The 23,420-nt window shown below is 43.3% G+C and overlaps 1 protein-coding gene across 3 annotated transcripts; it reads right to left on the bottom strand.

Moving 5' to 3' along the window:
* Positions 1-5,420: 5,420 nt before the first annotated feature.
* CUNH10orf88 (chromosome unknown C10orf88 homolog) lies at positions 5,421-23,019 on the bottom strand. 3 transcript variants are annotated; one of them, XM_025864450.2, is made up of 6 exons: positions 22,294-23,019; positions 21,512-21,715; positions 20,444-20,513; positions 15,967-16,173; positions 8,882-9,336; positions 5,421-5,769 (listed from the first exon to the last, which is right to left on the bottom strand). In XM_025864450.2, the coding sequence occupies exons 1-6, from the start codon at positions 22,527-22,529 to the stop codon at positions 5,535-5,537; spliced, it is 1,407 nt and encodes a 468-aa protein (XP_025720235.1). In that variant the 5' UTR covers positions 22,530-23,019; the 3' UTR covers positions 5,421-5,534. The 3 variants fall into 3 exon arrangements, with proteins under 3 accessions (XP_025720235.1, XP_073746567.1, XP_073746568.1); XM_073890466.1 differs by having other exon boundaries at positions 22,366-23,019; XM_073890467.1 differs by lacking the exon at positions 15,967-16,173.
* Positions 23,020-23,420: the final 401 nt, after the last annotated feature.

Raw genomic sequence — 23,420 nt, 5'->3', positions numbered from 1 at the left:
AATAGCTTAACTTTAAACACCTTAAGAAACTGGAAAGAGATAACCAAGCTAAACCCAAAGAGAGCAGAAGGAAGGAAATAACAAAGATCGGAGAAGAAATAATAAAAGAGATCAGAAAAACTATAGAAAAGATTAATGAAAAACAGTAACCGTTGGGGTTTTTCCCAGTTTTACTGATATAATTGACATACAGCACTGCATATAAGTTTAAGATGTGCAGCATAATGATTTCAATTACATATATTGTGAAATTACAAAAAGGTTAATATCCATCATCTCATATAGATGCAAAAAAAAAAAAAGATTTTTTTCCTGGTAAATGAGAACTCTTAAATTTACCCTCTTAGTAACGTTCACATACACCACACACCATACAGCAGTGTTAACTAGAGTCATCATGTTGAATATATTAGAGACCTAATGCTTATCTTATAACTGTAAGTTTGTACCTTTGGACCACCTCCCTTCAATTACCCCTCCTTCACCCCTCCGACTGGTACCCACGAATCTGATCTCTATTTCTAGGAGTTTGTTTTTTTCTTTTTCTTTTAGATTTCACATATAAGTGGGATTATACAGTATTTGTCTTTCTCTGTCTTATTTCACTTACTATAATGGCCTCAAGGTTCATCCATGTTGTCACAAACAGCAGGATTTCATTCTTTTTATGGTTCAACAATATTCCTCTGTGTATGTGTGTGTGTGTGTGTGTCCACATCTTTATTCATTCATCGATGGACTCTTAGGTTGTTTCCATGTCTTGACTATCGTAAATAGTACTGCTATGAACATGGGAGGGCAGATATCTCTTCAACATAGTGTTTTTGCTCCCTTCAGATATATTCCCAGAAGTGCAATTGTTGGATCATATGGTAGTTCTATTTTTAATTCTTTGAGGAACCTCCATACTGTTGTCCACAGTGGCTGCACCAGTTGCATTCCCACCAGCAGTGCACAAGGGTTCCTTTTTCTCCACATCCTCACCAACACTTGTTATTTCTGGTCAATTTGATTTTAGCCATTCTGACAGGTGTGAGGTGGTATCTCATTGTGGGTTTCATTTGCATTTCCCTGAGGATGAGTGATGCTGTGCATCTTTCATTGTTTCTGTTGGTTTCTTCATTTCTTTGAAGAAATGTCTGTTCATGTCTTTAGCCCATTTTTTAGTTGGATTGTTTGGGTTTTTTGGCATTGAGTTGCATAAATTCTTTATATATTTTGGATATATAACCCTTATCGGTATGTTATTTGCAAATATCTTTTCCCATTCTGTAGGTTGCCTTTTAGTTTTGTTGTTTCATTTGCTGTGCAAAAACTTTTCATTTTGATGTATTCCCAATAATTTATTTGTGCTTTTATTTCCTTTTAGGAGACATTCCTAGAAAAATGTTGCAGTGCCTGATGTCAGAGAAATTATTGCTTATGCTCTCTTCTAGGACTATTATGGTTTCACGCCTCACCTTTAGGTCCTTAATCCATTTTGAGTTTACTGTTCAGCCTTAAAAAGGAAATCCTTTGATGAGCACTAAGTAGTATATAGAACTGAATCACTATATTAAACCTAAAACTAATGTAATACTGTATATGAACTATTAAAAAAAAAAAAAAAGAAGGAAACCCTGCCATTTGCAGTAACATGGGTGAACCTGGATGACATTATGCCAGGTGAAATAAGCCAGACACAGAATGACAAACACTGCGTGATCTCACTTATATGTGGAATCTAAAAAAGTTGAACTTATTGTAACAGAAAGTAGAATGGTGGTTACCAGGGACCAGGTGTGGGGGAAGTGGGAGATGTTGGTTAAAGGTACTAATCTGCAGTTACAGGATGAGTAAATTCTGCATCCCTAATGTACAGCATGATAGCTACAGATGGCTATGATGTATACTTGAAATTTGCTGAGTGTGTAGATATCAAGTGTTCTCACCACACATAGGCACAAAATGGGAACAATTTGGGGTGATATGTAAATATGCTTGATTTGGGTAATCATTTCACAATATATACATATATCAAAACATCATGGTGTACAACCTTAAAAACATAGGATTTTTATTTGTCAATCACATCTCAAAAATAAAATAATACCTACAAAACAATAAGTTTTATATTTTAGTAAAAAGACTAATGTTTAGTGTAAAAGACTATTTTTGTAAGAATATCACTCACCGGTCCAGAAAAAAAAACTAAAAGCTTTGTTCCTCTAAAAGTGGAATATTACCCTTAGGTCCTTTTAGGAGGTATGTGTTTATTCCCATTCAATTAAAGCTTCTTTCTAAAATGATCTTTCTTCAGGCCCTAATATACTTTACTCTTTATGGTCTCTACACAGAGAAATCATAAATGCTTTTCTCCTCAGAACTTCATGGAGGGGAAATCCATTTCTGGTAGCTTACGCTGTGATGAGCCAAATACAGTTTACTTTTAGCTCCATAGTTGTATGGGGGCTGTATGGGGATCCCAGGTAGGAAGTAAGACGTACAAAGCCCTAATCCTGCAATTCAATCCCAACGAGGACTGCACCTGGCTACCAGAAAGATCAGAACACAAAAGCATCAGAATCACCTTTCCTGCTTCAAGTAGAGGGTTTGGGCTTCTAAAGAGGATGGCTGAAGTCTCTGGCCATCCTGGCAAATCTCTGTGGAAAGATGTCAGGTGCTCTTAGAAGTTGTGGTAGTAAATCCCAAACCCCTGGTGAGGGAATGGCTGACAAGTGCCTGCCCAAAGACTGTGCTCCCAGCTTTGGCTCACAGGGAGGTGGAGAACTTGTCTCAGGTCACGTTGTAAATGGAATGACCAGCATTAATACCCAGCTAGTCTAGTTCTGGATTCCAGGCCCTAAAACACTAAACTTGTAGTCCCAGATTTTGCTATGCGTTCTAATCAGCAGGGGAGCTTCCCAAAACCCAGATTCCCAGGCTGAACACCATAGAATTAGATCAGAATCCCTGGGGGTGGGAACCAGGCCATCGGGTGTTTTTTCTTTAACTTTTCATTTTGAAATCAATATCCACTCACCAGTGTTTTCCCTGAGTGCCCAGGTCATGGCAGCGTGAGGCCAAGCTGAGCACAGGGCCCTGCACCAGGAGCCTCCCTCAGGGCTCCAGGAGAACTTCCTGTCAAACCTCTCAACAGCCCTCTGGGGTAGATGCAATCTAATCCCCACTCAGTGGGTAAGAAATCCCAGGGAAATCACTCAATGTGCCCAAAGTCACAGACTAATACAGGTGGAAGAGGACTAGAATCTAAGCCACCTGGCTCCAGGGCCCAAAGTCTTACCCAATCCCCGTGGTTCTGAAGCTGGAGAGTCTCAGAGCACCTGGAGGGAGGGTTTTGTGAAAGCACAATTGCTGGGCCCTGGGCCCAGATTCCAATCCAGGTGGGGGCCCTATGCCCTGGAAGGTGGAACGTACTTCTCTTTGGCCCCCACAGAAACAAAGGAGAAGGGGGACTTCCATATTTCCTAGACTGCTAGGGCTAAGAATCCTATATATTATTCTTGGTTTGTCGAGAAAGACAGGACAGCAGCGTGGCAGAGTGAGGGAAGGGAGATGAGCAGTTCACATTTCTTAGATGCTCCCCCACCCCACCAGACAAAGGCTGTGACATCCCCATTTACAGAAGAGAGAGTGAGCAAAGGAAATAGTAGATCACTTTGCCAAAGTTACACGGCAGGTAACGAACTAAGGTGCAAGGAGAACTGGGGTTTGTCCACCCTCGTGTTTTCCCTCTAGGGCATCTTGGCCCTCTGTCGGGATTCTGAGGGCGTGTGGAGAGACCCTGTCAGAATGGGCAGAAAACAGTCATCCTGGTCTGCCCTGTCCAACGGCAGGGCCTGGGACTGTCCTTACGAATGAGGACGTGGGGAGGGGAGGGAAGGAAGGGGCATCTGGGAAGATGCTAAATCTGCTTTACCCTGAGAGAGGGGGCCAGGGAAGAAGAGTTGCTTCCACTTTCAACAGCCTTGGATTTCAAACCTCAAGGGGAATGAATTCTAAATAAGATCTCACCTGACAATTTCCACGTGAGTATGAGGAACAGGAGAGATGGAAATGGAAGGAAAGGGGCTTGGATTCCAGGCCCACTCCCCCTCCCCGACTTTATAGAATCCTTGGCAAAGCAGTTCAGTCCCCTGAGCCCTGCTTCTTCTGGAAAGGGAAGAGATCCTGGATGCTGCATGGTTGATGAGGGTGGTAGTGATGGCAGCTATTAATGTTTGAGGGGTTTTGATGAGAACAGATGTTTTACTACTTTGTAAATTGTGAGGCTAATGTGAGCCCTGGAGCACTCCTCCTGGTGAGACACATTTCTCCTGAATGACAAAGGAAATACGATGCTATTGTAATATGTGCTGTGAATGTCCCCTGAGTTAGAAAAGACTAGAAAAGGTGAAATGCAAATCCTCCCAGTGACTGTGGTCACAGCCTGGTCCCTGGAGGGCAGTCCTGCTGTGCTATGGCAACACGAACAGAGGATCTAAACGAGCACTTATTTTAAAGAATAAATTCACCAAAACATAAAATGAGTGTGGAATGCCCCACTTTCATAAAAATAAAACATTTTAAGCAAAGATTCATTGAAAATAAAGCATTACTTAAGACAAATAGTTTCCAAAGTGGTTAAATTTATTTTTAAGTGCAAATAGATCACTCTTCAACACATATACAACAGCTCTAATTCCCGAAAATGACATCTGCTGGAGAGAGGCACAATCTTCTTGATTCACACGCCTCAATCGTTCCATGCACAACCACGGCACGTCATACTTTCAACATACCAGAGGAGGGATCTGGGAAGCACCTGCATAAGCTCAGAAAAGGGAGAGTTCCTTATACTTTCTGTTTATTGAGCTAAAACAGGATGAATTCTCCCATTTTACATCAAACACTGAAACTAAAGTATTCATCCCAACAAGGAATAAGCCAGTTCTGATTTTTACTTTCCAACTTCCCACTACAGTGTATTGAAACACAAAATAGCAGCCCCAGGAGTGGCCCCAGCATCTCTGTATATCGTCAAACATTGCCATCTTACTCATTATCTGAATTAAACACGACAAAATGTAAATTAGTGATCTGAGTGTAAGTATCCAATTTTCCATGAAAAATCAATTAGAAAAAGAAAAATTATCAAATACTCTAAGCATTATTTTTCATACTCCTAAGACTATAAAATAAACCCCTTTATAAATAAAAAGTGTACTTCTATCAAACATGTTATACAACACAGACTCACGAATTGCCTTAAAAATCCTTAACATTTTAAACACTAAACACAGAAATACACATAAATTTCTGTAAGAGTAAACAATGTTGCAAACAAAAATAATTGATGACCCTATCATGTTAATCTTAGTGCACAGTCCTGGATTGACAGTAACAAGTACAGTTAAAATGAACACTGAGGTCACGTGATGTAAGTAAGCTGATGCTCCTCAAATGACATTAAATACTTGCTTTGCACTCTGGGGGTTTAGGCTTTGCAATAAATATGTAATAAATATCTGCAGTACATCCTACATGTTGAGCACTTATCGTTCTCCATTTGAAAGTCTTTCTCCAGAGTCACACTGTCTAAGGGCCGTCCCAGGGGGTGGGGAGTAGGGATTCTGCAGCAGGTCCATCAACAGAGCCATCTTGGTATCCATGTGTTCCTGGAGTCGATATATTCGCCGATCGATGTAGTCCACAAGTTTCTTTTCCAGCAGTTCCATATTTTTAGTAAGAATCTTTTCCAAGTAGGTGCACACAGGTTGCTCTTCCATTCTAAAAACAAATGTTAAAAAACCAGTAAAACAATTATCCCCGGTATCGTAACAGAAACCACCGAACTGTACTGAAACAAGCAGCCAACGTACACTGCGGAAATCTGTCTTCGCAACGGTGCCGTCTGGGTACAAGGTATTTCCGGGTGCCAAAATACACCTACCAACAGCCAACCACAACCCCAAATGCCCAAAGCATTCTGTATCTGATTCTTTCAACATTTCAACATACAAGTGAAATGAGGATAGAACAACAAAGACAGAACGTCTACCCTCACAGAACAAGTCTCTTACAAAGGGTCTTTTGATTTTGAGCCCCAAGTCAAAACTGATCTGGCCCATTTTTTTTTAAGGTCTCCACGTATGTCTTCCAAGAACTTCCCCAAACAACCCTACAATTTCAAGTTTTGTCCTTGTCACCCACACCACCTCACTAAATAATGGAAGGTTCTTTTCTAACCTAATATGAAAACACTTAAAAATGAATGTAACTGGAATGGGCAGATAGGAATAAAAATAGTAAAAAGGGGCGGCTGGGTAGCTCGAGTCAGTTAAGTGTCTGACTTCAGCTGGGGTCATGAGCCCAAGGTCCCTGCTCAGGGAGGAGTCTGCTTCCCCCTCTGCCCCTCCCCCCGCCCATGCTCGCTCTCTCTCAAATAAATAAAATCTTTTTAAAAAATAAATAAATAAAAAGCGCTCGTTTCTCAAGCTCACAACCAATGAACACCAGGACCGTGACTTTCAGGGCGTGGTCCACAAACCCCCGGGGTCGCCATGACTTCCTCAGCTTCCGTAAGTGCCAAGTGTTCTTACACTACTACTAAGACGAGGTCCGAACTCTTCATCCTCGGATCCTCACCAACATACAGTGACATTTCCCAGAGGCTACACGAGGTGTAATGTCACTGCTCAGGTGATCAAAAGAAGTTGTGCTTGAGTATTTCTCTCTTTCTTAGACTTTCTGAAGGTAGTCAATTGAGGGTATAAATATTTTCTTCAGAGATCAACCCCGTTTATTCATTTATTCTCAGTACTTCTGCGGTCTTACTAGCTACTGATGCTATATGCTGGAGGGCCACAGAGATGAGAATGCAACCAGAAGCTAGTATCGATTCTATACTTTTCACATAATACCATTCTAAGTTTGCTTAGAAAACATATTTCTCATAAAAATTGTTATGTTACTGTATAATGGGTTTGTTATCTTTTCTTTAAAGACTTTATTTATTTTCTTGACAGAGACAGAGCACAAGCAGGGGGAGCAGCACAGGGAGAGGGAGAAGCTGGCTCCTTGCTGGACTCGATCCCAGGACCCTGGGATCACGACCCGAGCCGAAGGCAGCCGCTTAACCGACTGAGCCACCCAGGCACCCAAAGGGTTTGTTATTTTTAAACAAATGAATCCTGTGCTCGCTTCGGCAGCACATATATTAAACAAATGAATGCTTTCATATACTCTACATAAATAAAGGGCCTTTAGAGTCCTCAATCATTTTTCAGAATATAAAGACCAAAACGTTTGAGAACCCTCTAGAATATATGAGGGGTTTTTAAAACGGTTATTTTTTTTTTCCAAATAACTCCAGATTCACAGGAAGTTGTAAAGATACTAGAGTTCCACAGTACCCTTTACCCAGTGGTCACATCTCACCTAACTCTGGCAGAGTACAAAAGCAGAAAACTGATGTTGGCACGCTGTGCGTGGATGCTGTTCTATCACACGTACACACATTCACGTGAACATCACAACTGAGCTGCACAACTCTTCCCTCATGACGAAGATCTCCCTCCTGCCACCCCCTACACTCACACCCACTCCCCTAACGCCCTCCACCCCTAACACCTGGCAAGCACCAATATGGTCTCCATCTCTACAACTTTGAGGATGTTATGCAAATACAATCACACAGAATGTGACCTCCCGAGATTCTCTTTTGTTCCTCAGCACAATGTCCTCAGGAGCCATCCAGGTTACTGTGGGTGTCAGTGGTCCGTTCCTTTTACTGACCACCACCCTGTGATGTGGATATACCACAGTTTGTTTAAGTGTTCATCTACTTTAAGACATTTTGGTTGCGTCCAGTTTTCGGCTGTCACATAGAAATAAAGCTTTCTTTGCATGAAGAACTGGGCATAGTTTCCTGTGTGGACCTAAGTTTTCATTTCTCCAGGGTAAGTGCTCAGGGGTAGGACTGCTGGGTCACACGGTAAATGTTTACTTCTCAAGAAACTGCCAAAGAGGTTTTTAGAGTGGCCACAGCATTCTACACTCCCACCGCCAATGTAGAAAAGATCCAGTTTCTCCACATCCTCGTCAGCATTGGGTATTGTCACCATTTTTTGTTTTTATTTTAATCTTCAAGTAACTGTGCAGTAGTATCTTGTGGTTTTGATATTCATTTCCCTGATAGCCATGAGGTCAACAATGATCATCTTTGCACTTGCTTATTTGATATGTGTACCCTTTCTAGTAACATGCCTCCATGTCTGTTGCCCATCTTCTGATTGAAATTTTTCCCAACGTGAATTTTGGGAGCTACAGAAATGCAGGCCATTTGTTAAATTTGTGACTTGCAAATAGTTTCTCTCACTTTGTATCTGTATCTTAATCCTCTTAACGGGGTCTTTCACAAGGTAGAAGTTTTACATTTTGATGGGATCCAATAGATCAATGTTTCCATTACCGCGATTCTGGCATCATCTAAGGGTCTTTTCCTACTCTCAGGTCCCCAAATGTTCTCCTACGTATTACTGGAAAAGTTTGATAGCTTTATGCTTGTTTGTTTTTAAAGATTTTAAGTAATCTCTACACCCAAGGTGAGTATCAAACTCACAACCACAAGATCAAGAATTGCACGCTCTGCAAAAAATAAATTAAAAAAATAAAATTAAAAATTAAAAAAAAAAAAAAAAACTTGCGCACTGTGCCGACTGAGCCAGCCAGAAGCCCCTCTAGCTTTACGTTTTACGTTTAAGTCCATGATCCATGTTGAGTTATAGCTCCTAAAATTACTGGAAACAGCTACAGGAAGCAGTTAGTGAAACAAATCTGTTTTCCTCCAACTGATTCTTCTATCTACGAAACCTAAACCACATTTGTCTGAAATACTTACGTGACACCAACCACGCCTTCCCCAGCCTTCGTGATGCCTTCCTGCCACTTGGTGTTACGTCCCACACGGAGATGGTTAACCTGACTACATAAATTCTGGAGAAACGGCAGCAACTCAGAGTTAGGTACATTTGAGTCGTCACTCGCTTTTTTCGGCAGGAAAGAAGAAACTGCGTTTCTGAGGTCACTCTCAAGAAGAGAACGGTTTTGTGGCACAAGGTTATACTCTTTGAGGTTTGTAGTGTTTCCTCCACCCGGTGGCTGTGGACTTTTATCAATGTAAGCGTTTAAGTCTTCAGTCAGGGTTCCAGATGTCAATCCGGTTCTAAAAGGGAAAGGCGTGGAGGGTGACTTGTCTGAGGCTCCTGAAGCAACTGACGACTGCAGGTCGATCATACGTTTGTAGCCAGTATTTCCCAAAACCGACTGAAGCTGCTCTCCGATGGGAACACAATTCTAAGCAAGGTAAATAAATACATGTTACTATTGGTAGTAGCGACAGCTAACTTTTGGGGTAATTACTGTAAGTCAAGCAACGTGCATTCGTTCACGTGATCCTCTAAACATCCATATGATGTAGGCTACAGTCTTAAGTTGAGGAGACCACAGCGAAGGTGAAACCAAGGCTAAAGGTAACCTGGCTAAGGTAACACAACTAGTGTAACACACCTAGTAAGTGGCAGAACTGGGACATGAACCCAGACCACCTAACTCCAGAGTCAAGGCTTTTAATGGTTTCACTGTAGTTTTTGCTAAAGGAAATATTAAATGCTTAGTAAAATTGCATTAGCATTAATGCCTCCACTACGAAGGCCTCCTTAATTTACGGTAATAAAACACAGTACTCTCAACTGAGGCACAATAATTAATAATATTCTTAGATTTAAATATCACCCATCGAGTTTCCCATATAATAAGCTAACCTAAGGAAATCTTTTATAACTAGCTTATCATGGAAGATACACCAGATAGCTTATACACTAGAAGGTTGATGTTTCGGGGCACCCGGGTGGCTCAGTCATTCAGCGTCTGCCTTCGGCTCAGGTCATGACGCCGGGGTCCTGGGATCGAGCCCCGCATCGGGCTCCCTGCTCGGCGGGAAGCCCGCTTCTCCCTCTCCCACCCCCCCCGCCCCGCTTCTGTTCCCCTCTCTCGCTGTGTCTCTCTGTGTCAAATAAATAAATAAAATCTTTGAAAGAAGTCCGATGTTTCATCAGTACAGTTGCGACATCTGCAATGACTAAAATGAGCCAACTTTTGGCTATGTCTGCCTTAATGATTTGTAGGATAACAGATTACGTTTTACGGCCTCAGCTGAACTGGCCATGCTATATTATTTCATGACAGGGTTCTGGCTCACTTCTGAGATGAGGTTACAGGCTCTCCCATACAGGGGCATGTTCTTCCTATGCTCCTTGCTATGCTCTTCAGTTTTTCTACAAGAGCAAAGCAAAACTACCTCTAGCCTACTAAACTGTTAAGTTATAGGGCTGTACCCTAAATTGGAAACACAAAACTCTATTCTTATTTGGGAGATATCAACACATCCGTACTCTTGCTCAACACCTACTGAAAGAGACTGAGACAAATACTATACAGGTTAGCTAAAGAAACTCGGTATATACATTGTCTAGACACTCTAAAAAATGATCCCTGGACTGAACCAAACCAAAACGCATTTGGTCAACAAGTATTTACCAGAAATCTACTCTGTGCTTCTGGCACAGAAAATAAGTGGCTGAACAAAACAAATGAAAATCACTGATATGTGGAACCAATACGGGAGCAGGGAACAATGGAAAGAAGCAGGGAAGGAAGGAAGGAAGGAAAGTAGGCAGGCAGGCAATATATCATGTGGATGGAGATGGTGATAAATGCTTTAGGGAAAAATAAAGGAGGCAAGGGGAATAATGAGAGCCAGGGAAGTCGGTGGTGTGGGGGCGGGGGGCGGGCAGCAGGAGGGTCCCCATGAGACTTCTTTTACTGATCTGCACTTTGGAGGAATACTCTCTATAAAGAAATGTTATCTTCTACCGAATGCAAGGTTTGGATAAACCTTAAATTATTCCTAGAAGATGGACTGTATATAATTATATAAATTACATGTATTGTACATTATATATACAATACATACAATTATATACAAAATTTTAAAATTCAACAACTCTCCTTTGATAGAAAGGAGCCCTACTCAATCATGATGACAAAGCTAAATTATTTTTGGTAGTGTAAACAGTCCAAAAACCTTCATGACACAAAAATGAAAATTCTTTTAATTGAATTTTATTTATAGAGAGAGAGAGAGAGCATGATTGAGGGGGTTGGGGAGAGGCAGAGACAGAGACAGAGAGAGAGAGAGAGAGAGAGAGAGAGAATCCCAAGCAGGCTCCATGCCCAGTATGGAACCCGACTCGGGGCCTGATCTCGTGACCCTGAGATCGTGACCTGAGCCAAAATCAAGAGTCGGACGCCTAACAGACTAAGCCACTGAAGCACCCCAGGAAATCGAAAATTTGGTATAAACAGCAGTGAAATCAATGTCAAAATTGTGTATGGCAACTAATTTGGCAGAAATTTTAATTAAGAAAATGTAAACGCAAATAAGGTATTTGGTATGTGAGGTTTTTCTTTTCTGATATACCAAATCTGGATTAGAAGAAATCCACTGATTATAAAAATCAGTCATATTTTTCTCAGATGAGAGCTTTTAAGGTAATTTCCTTTTCCTCTTCGTATTAAATATCACGGAATTCACAGGTAAGTCTATATGGCAGTGCAGTGAATAAGCCAACTTTAGGGGCTGGTGGCTATTCTTCTGTTTCCTTTTGTTTCATTTAATTCAATTCTTTTAATTTTCTTGTGCTGTCTGACACATGTTGCCATGCAAGGTCCACCAAACCCTTTTCAAAGCAGGCAGGGGAATATGTATGAAATAATTTATACATATTTATTGCTTAGGATCCATGTCATATGTTGTATGGGAAACACTGACAGAGTAGCTGAAAAGAACATAAAAGCATTCATGCGAAATTATGTCCACATACCTATGCGTGAATATGTAAAGATTCAGATGTATGTATGTGTATCTGTGTATACACATCATTTTATATGTGCGCATATTTACCCCCAGACTCGTGAAAACTTAAGGGTCTATTTCTGAACATCTCGTCAGATATCTGAAAGGACTAACTTTTATTACAAAAAATGTAAACAAGTATCACCTTGAAAAAGCAAGAAAAAAAGACATTTGTATTTCAAAGGTGAAAAAAGCAAACTGTAAATCCTGCATAAGTGAGTATGTTTTCTTCGAGAAAAATGGGGTGCATCCTTTCATTCAGGCAACATTACATGAAAACTATAGGCTAGGCACTTTGATATAGAATTCCTATTCAATTTTGCTAAGTTGTGAAGCAAAAACAAATCAAAGCCAGCAAATGTTAACTTCAAATATAATGAAATAAGAAAAAACTTTAACAAAACTTTCAAGAACACAAGCAAAGCAACCCCAAAGCACAGGTGAAGCCGGGAAAGGTAGAGGGCTTCTAACGAAGCTTCCCAGGTCACTTCTTTCCCCTTCAGGACAGGCCCTGCCCAAATTAACGTAGGAAGGTTCTAAACAGTGCATGCGGTTACACAGCTTCCGCCGAAGGAACATTTTGGTCATGAAACATCCCTACTATATTTATTTAAGATTTTATTTTTAAGTAATCTCTACACCTAACGTGGGGCTCGAACTTATAAGCCCGAGACCGAGAGTCACACACTCCACCATCTCAGCCAGCCAGGTGCCCCAAAACATCCCTACTTTAGACTTAACAAACAGTTACATAGCTTACATGACATTTTCCAGGGAGACAGTCCGTAGATTCCTGCTTGTTAGTAACACGCAATCCTAGAAAACCAGGTATGCCCCGTAAGAATCATCCCATAAAGAGAGCCTCCCCACTTGGAAGAGGTCTTTTATTAGCATGTTTAAAAGAACATTTAACTGAATCACCTTCCTTCTTCCACAGGGTTCCCCAAATGGCCCCGTATACAATGAGTTAGTGGGGGGAGGGGGGCACGTCACAACACGTACACTGGATGGAAGGACTTGCAGGTATTTCTACAGACGCAGGAAACTCTAGGATACACACCAAGCTGGGGAAGAGAATGAAAGCTGGGAGAGCACTTTTATGATTTATTTAAGGCACTTCTGAATGGACTGAAATTAATAGCAGGGAAAACAGGTTATTTTTGGAATTCAACCAACAAACTTAAAACCATGACACACACACAAAAAAATCTATCCATGTTAACTCTTTTTCCAAAGTTAGGTTTTTAGAACATAAAGATCAGTCCACGAGCTGATTGTACATCATTAACCCTCTCTGATGTTTCCAAAGTCTTGCACACAAAAAATAATTTCATCTTGTTTTACATTTTCTATCTCCATGGGATCCTTCTCCTCGATCACTTGTTCTTAGGGTTCTTAACTATGCGTTAAGAATCATCTGGGGATGCCTGTTTGATACAATGCCTGGATCCCACCTTCTGGGTTTCAGGTCATTGCTGACAGCCAGGAATCGGCACCTTATAAACATTCCAGGGGATTCCGATACAGGGAAGCTCCTTATCTCTATCATTCTTGAAACAAACCCATTTAACCCGCGTACCTCCACATTCCAACTACCCCCATTTACTGCCCAATCCCTCAAGATCTGGTTTCCATATCACGATCATTCAATCTGAACCCTGAAGATCTCCAAGAAGCACTTAGTTGATAACCCAAAAGGCACATATATCATATTCTTATTTGGAGCCACAAACAGGACAGACCAGCTCCCCGTTTGCATGAAGCTGATATTCTAATGAGATAAACAGACCAACATATAAACAACAACAAAATAGTCAAGAAGGCTCTGATGAAAATATGATGCAGATTTGGAGGGAAAGGCTATTTTAAACCGGTGGTTGGGGAAGGTCTCACTAAGGATGTAACATTTAAGTTGAAATCTTAATAAAAAGGAAAAGCCAGCCCTGCCCCAGTCTGGGGAAGAGGCTTCTGGAGAAAGAGAAAAATTAAGAGTGCAAAGGTCCTGAACACACTTGAATATCTGAGGACTACACACATCAGCACATCTGGAAGCCAGGTGTCCCGGGAGATTTGGCAGGAGATGGGGTTAAGGAATCAACGAAGGCCCAGATCTTAGACGCCAGGGTAAGGAAGCTGGGTTCATTCTGAGTGTGCTGAGAAGAAGTCAGAGGGCTTCACACAGGGAAGGATGAGTCTGATTTACCCTTTGAGATTATTCTGGTCATCCTGTGGAGAAGGGACTGCAGTCGAGCAGGAGGACCAGTCAGGGGCTTCCTGAGGATCGAGGTGCGGTGACGGTACGAGAGAAAGAAAAGTATGGAACTGGTACTTTTTTGAAACCCTTCTTTCCAGGGTTCCCGTGATAACCATCAACTCTCCCCTTTTCCCGGTCTTGCCCATTGAGTGACACCTGTACTAAATTACTATTGGTAAAGCTCACAAAAGGTACACACGTTGTTTATTTAGACTATTTCTTTTAAACTTTCCCATGACTCCTTTATCCTAGCAGTATTACCGTTTAGATTTAGAACGTGACAAAATTTACGTCAAAAAACAGGAAGCAGGGGCGCCTGGGTGGCCCAGTCGTTAAGCGTCTGCCTTCAGCTCAGATCATGCTCCCAGGGTTCTGGGATCGAGCCCCGCATCCAGCTACCTGCTTAGCGGGGAGCCTGCCTCTCCCTCTCCCCCTCCCCCTGCTTGTGTTCCCTCTCTCGCTGACTCTCTCTCTGTCAAAAAGATAAATAAAATCTTAAAAAAAAAAAAAAAAGACAAAGCAATGCCAAATTACGCAACTACTTATGTCAGCACCACAACCTGAAGTCAGGTCTCCTGACATCAGCTCTTCCCTCGTGCTACTCGGTCACACCGCTGGTCTTCCGCTCTTCTCGTCCCTCCTCCCTATTATCCTTACCAAACCTAGCTACCCCCATGGACCTTTCTTCCTTGCTCCGGCTCTCCCTTCAGCACTTTCCCTGTCCTCTACTGGGTCCATCTCTCAAACCTCCCTTCCGCTCCTCCACCTCCACCCGTACACCCTCCGGTGCTTCCCAGAGCTCGCAGCATCATCCGAGGCACTGTTTGATTCACATCTACAACTTAATATTCCCAAAATCAAGCTCCCTTTTTCCCAAGTGGTCTCCTACCTTGGGTTCCATTTATACCGTAGGTATCACCATCTTCCAAACCTCAACGTCCCCTTTAATTCTATTTTTCTCGGGCAATGGCAACATCAAGTTATCTAGAGCTGATGGCACCAGCATGGCAACGTCTCACAATCCAGCATCAGGTCATACGTCCAATTTTAGACCCTCCTGGACTCTCATCTGGATGAGGAAAGGAACATGGAACTGCTCCCCCTGGAGTCTCACAACCTACTGATTCACTGTTCCTTCTCACTCCTCTCACGCAGAGCGCTGGGTTAGAGTTTCTCAAAACGTGGGCAAAACCAGGCATGTACTTTTAAAAGTAACGTTCAAAACCCTCTACGATCCAACCCCAAGCTGAACTCCCCCAACCACTTCTTCACCCCAGAGAAGTGAACTTCTATTCATTCCCTAGCTATGGCCTGTCCCTTCTAGCACTGAAGAGTTAATCCATGCTATTTTCTCTGTCTCGAATTGCATCCCTCCAAATTTACTCGCCCGGTCCCATCCTTCTTCCTTAAAGACCTAGATAAAATGAGACTATATAAAGATCCTCAAAGACAGGCTACAAACTAACTGACCTTGGAACTTCCTAACGTGCTCAAAACATTGCCTTATTCACTGAGAAGGTGCTTAATAAATATTTGCTGAACGAATGAGTAAATTCATAGAAAATTGTAAAGATCTGTAGTAAGATATTTTGTAGAAGAGAACGTCTACAAAATGTTACTTTACAAAGCAAATAAAGGTAACGGTCAGATCAACAGTAAAAGTTCAAAGAAAAAACTTAAGTTAATACGTGTCCTTATAAAAAGCCGTCATTCTGAAATTTTTAATGGTACCTGGACAGACTCCATGTCTACGTACCTGCTGCTGAAATTTAACCATATTCATCAGTTGCTGAGCGCCAGGTGACAACTTTGACCCCATGGCCTCCATGAGAGTTTGGACCCTCTGCAGGTCTATCCTTGATCCTAGAGCAGGAGAGCTGGTTGAAGAATTTGTTGAAACCCGCCTCAATTGTACCACAATTTTACTGATGAACACACACTGCTTTTCACCAAAGGAGAGCAACTATTATAAAACAAAGAAGTTCCGGAAAACAATAATATTAAACAGTAGTCACTATTTAAGGTCACTTTTCTCTAGAAGCTAGCAATAATATACTTAGGAAAATAAACTTTAAATACACGTTCATTTTTAAGCTTTCCTGAAAACTGTAACGATCCGCACTTGTAATTTACCACAAGGCTCGTAAGAACGATTTACAAAAAGAATAACATGTCAAACTGAATACATACACAGAATATACAAAGGGGCTACGATAAGATTTCATTCACTTAAACTAATGAATAAAAATAAACTATAACCATCTGAGAACTTAACACAGCACAGCTGTAATAGTATTTAATATAAAAGAAGGCTTCACAAAAATCTTTACTGAAATACGAAAACTAAGTCAGTCCTTTAAAACTGAGAATTTTAAGAGAAAGTTAGATATGGTCTAACATAACCTACTGGTTCACACACAAAAAGATGAGGTCAGGGGTGATTTTCCGACTTGTCAGAGGATCACCAAATTGGTAAAAGTCAAGCTTGGAACCTAGCCCCCTGGCTTCTATAGCAGCGTCCTGCCCACTGCTTTAGGCTGCCTTATTTCTGAACACAAAGACATTTCTTGTGTGATATGGACAACAAAGTAGCAAAGTAGGAAGGGACCACGATTTAGAATCAGACAGAGTCAGTGATGACTCCACTTAGAGCCTGTGTGACCCCAGGAAAAAGGCAAAAACCTGAGTCAGGAATAAAATGAGGGAGGCTAAAAACAATGATTTTACACGGTTGTTAGGAGGATTAGGTGTTCAAATTCCCAGTTCCTACCACTGGGAGTAAGTGCTCAAAAAGATGGGTCCGTGACTTTCAACTTTCATATACCACTGCCCCAGAACAACCTTTAGTAGGCCTAGGATTTCTCTAATGAGATTACTCTTAGCAGTCCCATAGAACTTCCACAGAATAGGTAACAAAAAACACTTACCTGCAGAGACACATACAAAACCATATGTAACGTGACAACACAGGTCAAGAACCCATAATCCAAGAACTCTGAGCGTGGCACCAAAGAGGTGACTGTCCTCAACAATTAAGGAACCTCCGCATTAAATTTACACACCTACCTTCTAACCTCCCTGCTACCCACCCTCTGCTTTTTCATCCCCATTGCTCCACCACTGAATATGGGACATATTTGACTCATTGAGTCAGCTTAGAATCTATTTCATCACACTAGAATGTCAGCAACATGAGGGCAGTCATTCATTATGTTACTGCTAATTCCTACATGCCTAGTTACAGTATCTAGCATCAGTAGGCATTCAAATTCTGTTGAATGCATGAAACACTTCATTTAAATAAATCTGGAAGCTATTGATATGTACTATATAAACCAGTATCTCGGAATAATCAGTTCTGTAAATTTGCTACCAGCAGGCTATGAAATTACTTACTGTTTCTTATTCTAAAGTCTCGTAAGCTTGTATAAAAAGTCACGTGGAGATAAAAAGATAGCAAGGATTTATTTCCTCTTTAAAAAACTTAAATTTAAAAACAGGTTTATTGAGATATAATGAAAGTGCCAAACAACCAAATGATTTAAAGTGTACAATTCAGTGGATTTTAGTACATTCACAGAGTTGCGTAGCCATTATAGTTTTATTTTATTCTATTTTTTTTCTTTTCAGATGTTTTTTAAGTTCTAGTTAGTTCACATACAGTGCAATGCTGGTTTCAGGAGCAGAATTCAATGATTCACTACTTACACAGAACACTCAGTGCTCCTCGTAACAGCCCTCCTTGATACCCATCATGCATTTAGCACATCCCCCCACCCCCCCCCTCCAGCAACTCTGTTTGTTCTCTATCTTTAAGAGTCTCTTATGGTTTGTTTCTTTTTTCTCCCCCTACCCCATATGTTCATCTGTTTTCTGTCCTAAATTCCACATGAGTGAAATCATGTATGTCTTTCTCTAACTTACATCGCTTAGCGGAATACGCTCTAGCTCCCTCCATGTTGTTGCAAATGGCAAGATTTCATTCATTTTGATGACTGAGTAATATCCCATCGTATACATACACCACATCCTTAACCATTCATCAGCTGATGGACATTTGGGCCCTCTCCATAGTCTGGCTGCTAGAAACATCATTGTTGATAATGCTGCTATAAACACTGGGGTGCATGTACCCCTTCCAATCTGTATTTTTGTATCTTTTGGGTTATTACCTGGTAGTGCAACTGCTGGGTCGAAGGGTACTTCTATTTTTAACTTTTTGAGGAACCTCCACACTGTTTTCCAGAGTGGCCGCACCAGTTTGCATTCCCACCAACAGGGCAAGAGGGTTCCCCTTTCTCCACATCCTCACCAACATCCGTTGTTTCTTGTGTTGTGAATTTTCGCCATTCTGACACCTGTCAGATGCTATCTCATCACGGTCTTGGTTTGCATTTCCCTGATGATGAGTGATGTTGAGCATCTTTTCACACGTCTGTTAGCCATTTGTATGTCTTTTTTGGAAAATGTCTATTTATGTCTTCTGCCCATTTCTTAACTGGATTATTTGTGTTTTGGGTGTTGAGTTTGATAAGTTCTTTAAAGACTTTGGATACTAACGCTTTATCAGATGTCATTTGCAAATATCTTCTCCCATTCCGTAGGCTGCCTTTTAGTTTTGTTGTGGCCTTCACTGAGCAGAAACTTTTCATCTTGATGAAGCCCCAATAGTTCATTTTGGGTGTTTCCCTTGCCTCTGGCAAGAAGCTGCCGTGGCCAAGATCAAAGAGGTTGCTGCCTGTGTTCTCCTCTAGGATTTGGATGGTTTCCTGTCTTACATTTAGGCCTTTCATCCATTTTAAATTTGTTTTTGTATATGGTGTAAGACAGTGGTCCAGTTTCATTCTTCTGCATGTTGCTGTCCAATTTTCCCAACAGCATTTGTTGAAGAGACTGTCTTTTTTCCGTTGGATATTCTTTCCCACTTTGTTGACGATTAGTTGACCACACAGTCGTGGGTCCGTTTCTGGGTTTTCTATTCTTTTCCATTGATCTACGTATCTGTTTTGGTGCCAGTACCATACTACCTTGATGACTACAGCTTTGTAGTATAGCTCGACGTCCAGAATCGTTAACGCCTCCAGCTTTGCTTTTCTTTTTCAGGATTGTTTTTGCTACATGGGGTCTTTTGTGGTTCCGTACAAATTTTAGGGTGGTTTGTTCTAGCTCTGTGAAAAATGCTCATGGTATTTTGATAGGGATTGCATTAAACGTAGAGATTGCTTTGGGTAGTACAGACATTTTAACAATGTTTGTTCTCCTAGTCCATGAGCATGGACTATTTTTCCATTTCTTCGCATCCTCTTCAATTTCATTCGTAAGTTTTCTATAGTTTTCAGAAAACAGATCTTTTACCTCTTTGGCTAGGTTTATTCCTAGGTATCTTATGGGTTTTGGTGCGAGCCATCGCACTTTTAGAACATCACCCAAAAAGTAGCCATGTTCCCACTGGCAGTCACTCCCCATCCCACCAATACCCACCCCCCCCAGCCCCAGATAGTAAGTAATCTACTTTCAGTCTCTGTGGATTTGCCTATTCTGGACCTTACATATACATACACACAGAACCATGCAATATATGATCCCAGCTTCTTTCGCACAGTATGTTTCAAGGTTCATCTGTGTTTCTATATGCTTTTCATGACCGAATACTTTTCCATTGTGTGGGTATACCATGTTTTGTTTACACATACAGTGATGGACCATGGGGTTGTTTTCTTTGCAACCTTTTGGCTGTTAGGAATGATGATGAACATTCATGTACATACCAAGTTTTTATTTGTTTTGTTTTGTTTTTGGTCCTCTAATTTATCCATGAAGTAGTTCGAAAGAAATAAAGAGATCTGCCCAAGGTCACCTGACTAGGCAACAAAACAGGAGGAATATTCTGGGCCTATGCCTTCCAGCTCAGTAACTTTTCTCTGGGCTCCAGTGAGAACACTAAAGTTCACCTCTATGATATTTTTCACATTCAAGACATCAGTCCAAAGCCCTTTAACTTTTGGATGCTCTTCTCTAAAACTTCCCAACTTCTCTCTTGATATATCTCCCTCTATCTTTCTTGATATAATAAAGCCAAAACTGCTTCTACTTTTCATGACACCATATTTTTATATCAAGATAATAAGGAACAAAGCTGGACTAACCATATTACTGAACCAACAGAAAACAAATACAAATTACACACAAACATTTGCAGTTGTCAAACTAGTTAAAATCTAGTGATGACTTACCTTTACTTTACAAGCATGACTGGAGGACTCCAATTTTAAATACTTTTTGTAGAAAATAATTTTGTGCTCACTAAAAATAAAATAGAATTTAAATCAATTTTACTTCTATTAGTTTTAATAGTTACATTTAAAAATGAACTGTTCCAAATGAATAAACAAAGAAGTAGCCGAATCAGCGATAAATAGAGAAAACAAACTGACGGTTGTCGGAGGGATGGGCAAAATGGATGAAGGGGAGTGCGAGAGATACAGGCTTCTGGTTATGGACTCAATAAAGAGTGGGAATAAAAGGTACAGTATAGGAAATACAGTCCCTGATACTGTAGCAGACTTGTACGGTAACAGATGATATTGTAATAGCAGTATGTCAATGATATTGTACAGTAACAGATGGTAGTTACACTCGTGGTGAGCGCTGCATAACCTATAAAGATGTCGAATCACTGTGTCGTACACCTGAAACTAATGTAATGTTCTGTCAACTATACTCAAATAAAAAAAAAACAACAACAACACTTTTTCTAATTGTGTTTCTAAGCCATTACTTAAATCCTGAGATTGAATTCGGGTAGAATCCTTGTATCAGAACCTAGAGGAAAATCACACGCTAACGGGCAGACTTGTGGGTTACACACACTGGTGTGTGGCACAGTCTTGGGCCTGTGCACCATGTGTAATGGACTTCCTTTCAGAAAAACGTGTTCAACGTTCCAGACTAACTGCCAAATTGCTTTTGGGAAACAGACCACTGTGTGTTCACGGAGAAAGCCAAGAAGCAGGAGTAAGGACTGACTCTAGTCTATACAGTCTGACGAACTGGGATGACCCGCTACCCAGTCACCTCCCCCAATCAGCTCGAAATTTCCACATTTACAACAACGAGAAAGCTTAGACTATCTCGAAGAGCCCGTAGAGGGAGAAACGGAGAAACTGCTACTCCTGCTGCTACGTGTTTCTCTTCTCTCCCCCGGCGTCTGGCATCTATGTCAGGCAATCAACAGACACCACAAGGGCTGAGTAAAGTCACACGGCTGCGCGAGAACACTTCTGCGTCAACGAGTTACAAACCTGTCATCCAGATCACTACAAACAGTCTTGCCCCTACTGGTTCCACAGTACTCCTCTCCTAAGTATACTTCCATATTTCTTGCTGAGCTCAAAATGCCAACAGAAACGATTTCTTCGCCTCCGTTAGGGTCACATCTCAGGTAAAGGAAGCAGGGCTTTTCATCGGGGCTGTTCAGGCTGCTCTTCAAAACCACCAGATCGCGGCTGAAAAGAAAAGCGTCCAACATTTTCCTCAGTCTACTTGTCCGAACACCGCTCACAACCCTCTTATTAGGCCACGGTCCTCCTCCGAACTCACTTCTGCATTTACCACTGAGGTCCCCCCACCTTCCCAAGCACCCAACGGACGCTCGGTACAGATTCCCAAGGAAATGCACACTCCGGACGCCAGGGCTTCGCCCTCTGCGCTCTCCTCGATTGCCGACGCGACCCCCGGTAGTTACTTCCCATTTCAACACAAAAAGTTCGCTGGGACCTACTGCGTGCACCAGAGGGGGAAACAGAAGACACTACGAGGCAAACGCCTATCTTTTCCATAACGAAGCTGATGGGGGCTCTCGACAGTCACATTTACTGACGCCGACGCGGGTCCCCAGGAGGCCTTTGCGGGTTTTGCGCGGGGAGGGGGAGGCGGAGCCCGGTTCCGACCCGGCGGAGGGTCAGCCCGGCGCCCGACACTCACGCCCCCGGCCCCGCCCCCCGGCCCCCGCTCCCGGCCCCCGCCTGCCGCCCGCTCCCCTCCCGGATCCCCGGCCCACACCCTCTCCCCGCACGGCCCCCACCTGCCTTCCCGGCTTCCCCAGGAGCGCCACCGTCCCGCACCGGCGGCCCCAGTCCCCGCCGGCCCGGCGCACCCCGGGGCAGGCGGAGCCAGCGGCTCCTCCCAATCCAAGTCCCGGGCGCCGAGGTCAGCCCGGGTGAGACGGAGGCTGTGGGCCAGGGCTCCGCAGGCGGCATCCCAGGAAGAGGCCAGCATCGGGCGGCGGGTCAGTCCCACGTCCTCGGCCCCGCTCTCCATTCCGCGGCCTCCAGCTCAGGCTGAGCCCGGAACCTCTCCTCCAGGGCTTGCGTTTCCGCCAGGGACGGAGGGGAGGCGAAGAAGTCGACCGACTTCCGGCTCGGCTGGCTTCAAACCCAAGACCCGCGGCTCCTCGCCCAGTCGGGAAGAAACCCAGGTTATGGAGACACGCATGCGCGAGCCAGCCGGTGGCCGCAACGCGCTTCCAAAACGGGGGCGGGGGGGGGGACTGGAGGGGGCCTAACTGCAGGATGGAGCATGCGCCCCGACGGCAGCTGGGCCTACCGCTGAACTGTGCGCCGGCGCAGCGCGGGCGCGCGGGAACAGGCCGGTTTGGGCACGTGGGCCCGCGGACCTAGCCGGCGTTGTGGACGATGGTTGCCGGCCGCCTCGGAGGTTGGCCCAGTGAGGCGAGTCGGTGTTCTGGTAGGAGTGGTGCGGTCGCTGCACGCGCCCCGGGGACCTGCTGCCGACCGTCGCTGTGGCTGCAGTGGACAGCGGCGCAGCGAGCGTGCGGTGGGTGCGTGCTTGCCGGCAGCTTGGCTGTAGCAGGCGGAGGTTTGCACGGCGTCCCCGAATGGCAGTGGGACCGCGGCGCCGGCCGGACGTGGCCGAGCCAGTGACCCGCTGGCGCTTGGGCGCGACGGCGTCCGACGGGGCTGACCTCGCGCCCTGTGGCCTCAGCGCTGGAGGGGAGGTGGAGACCGGGGCCCCAGGGCCGGCCCCCGCAGCCGTGGTCCGCACCCCTGGCCCTGGCCGGAGCGGGCAGGAGCGAGCAGGAGAGTGGCCTCGGGGCTCTGGTGGAGTAGCCTCTGAGCGGCGACTTGAAGGACTTTTAAGGTTTGGGTTCCGGAAAGTGGGGCAGATGGAACTTTCTAGTTGCCCCTCAGG

Source organism: Callorhinus ursinus, unplaced genomic scaffold, assembly GCF_003265705.2.
Source record: "Callorhinus ursinus isolate GAN/ISIS: 27379988/994484 unplaced genomic scaffold, GSC_fseal_2.0 scaffold314, whole genome shotgun sequence".
Taxonomy (NCBI): domain Eukaryota; kingdom Metazoa; phylum Chordata; class Mammalia; order Carnivora; family Otariidae; genus Callorhinus; species Callorhinus ursinus.
Note: the sequence above shows the minus strand (reverse complement) of the source record. Positions and strands in the feature narration are given on the sequence as shown.

Bases quoted from the DNA above. Each gene is read 5' to 3' on its own strand.
- CUNH10orf88 (XM_025864450.2), bottom strand. From the start codon at position 22,529: ATGGAGAGCGGGGCCGAGGACGTGGGACTGACCCGCCGCCCGATGCTG. The intron at 16,174-20,443 runs GTAAGTCATCAC...GTTTTATAATAG, and splicing joins GTCATGCTTGTAAAGTAAAG to TTGCTCTCCTTTGGTGAAAA. The intron at 9,337-15,966 runs GTACGTAGACAT...TACCTTGCTTAG, and splicing joins TGGTTAAATTTCAGCAGCAG to AATTGTGTTCCCATCGGAGA.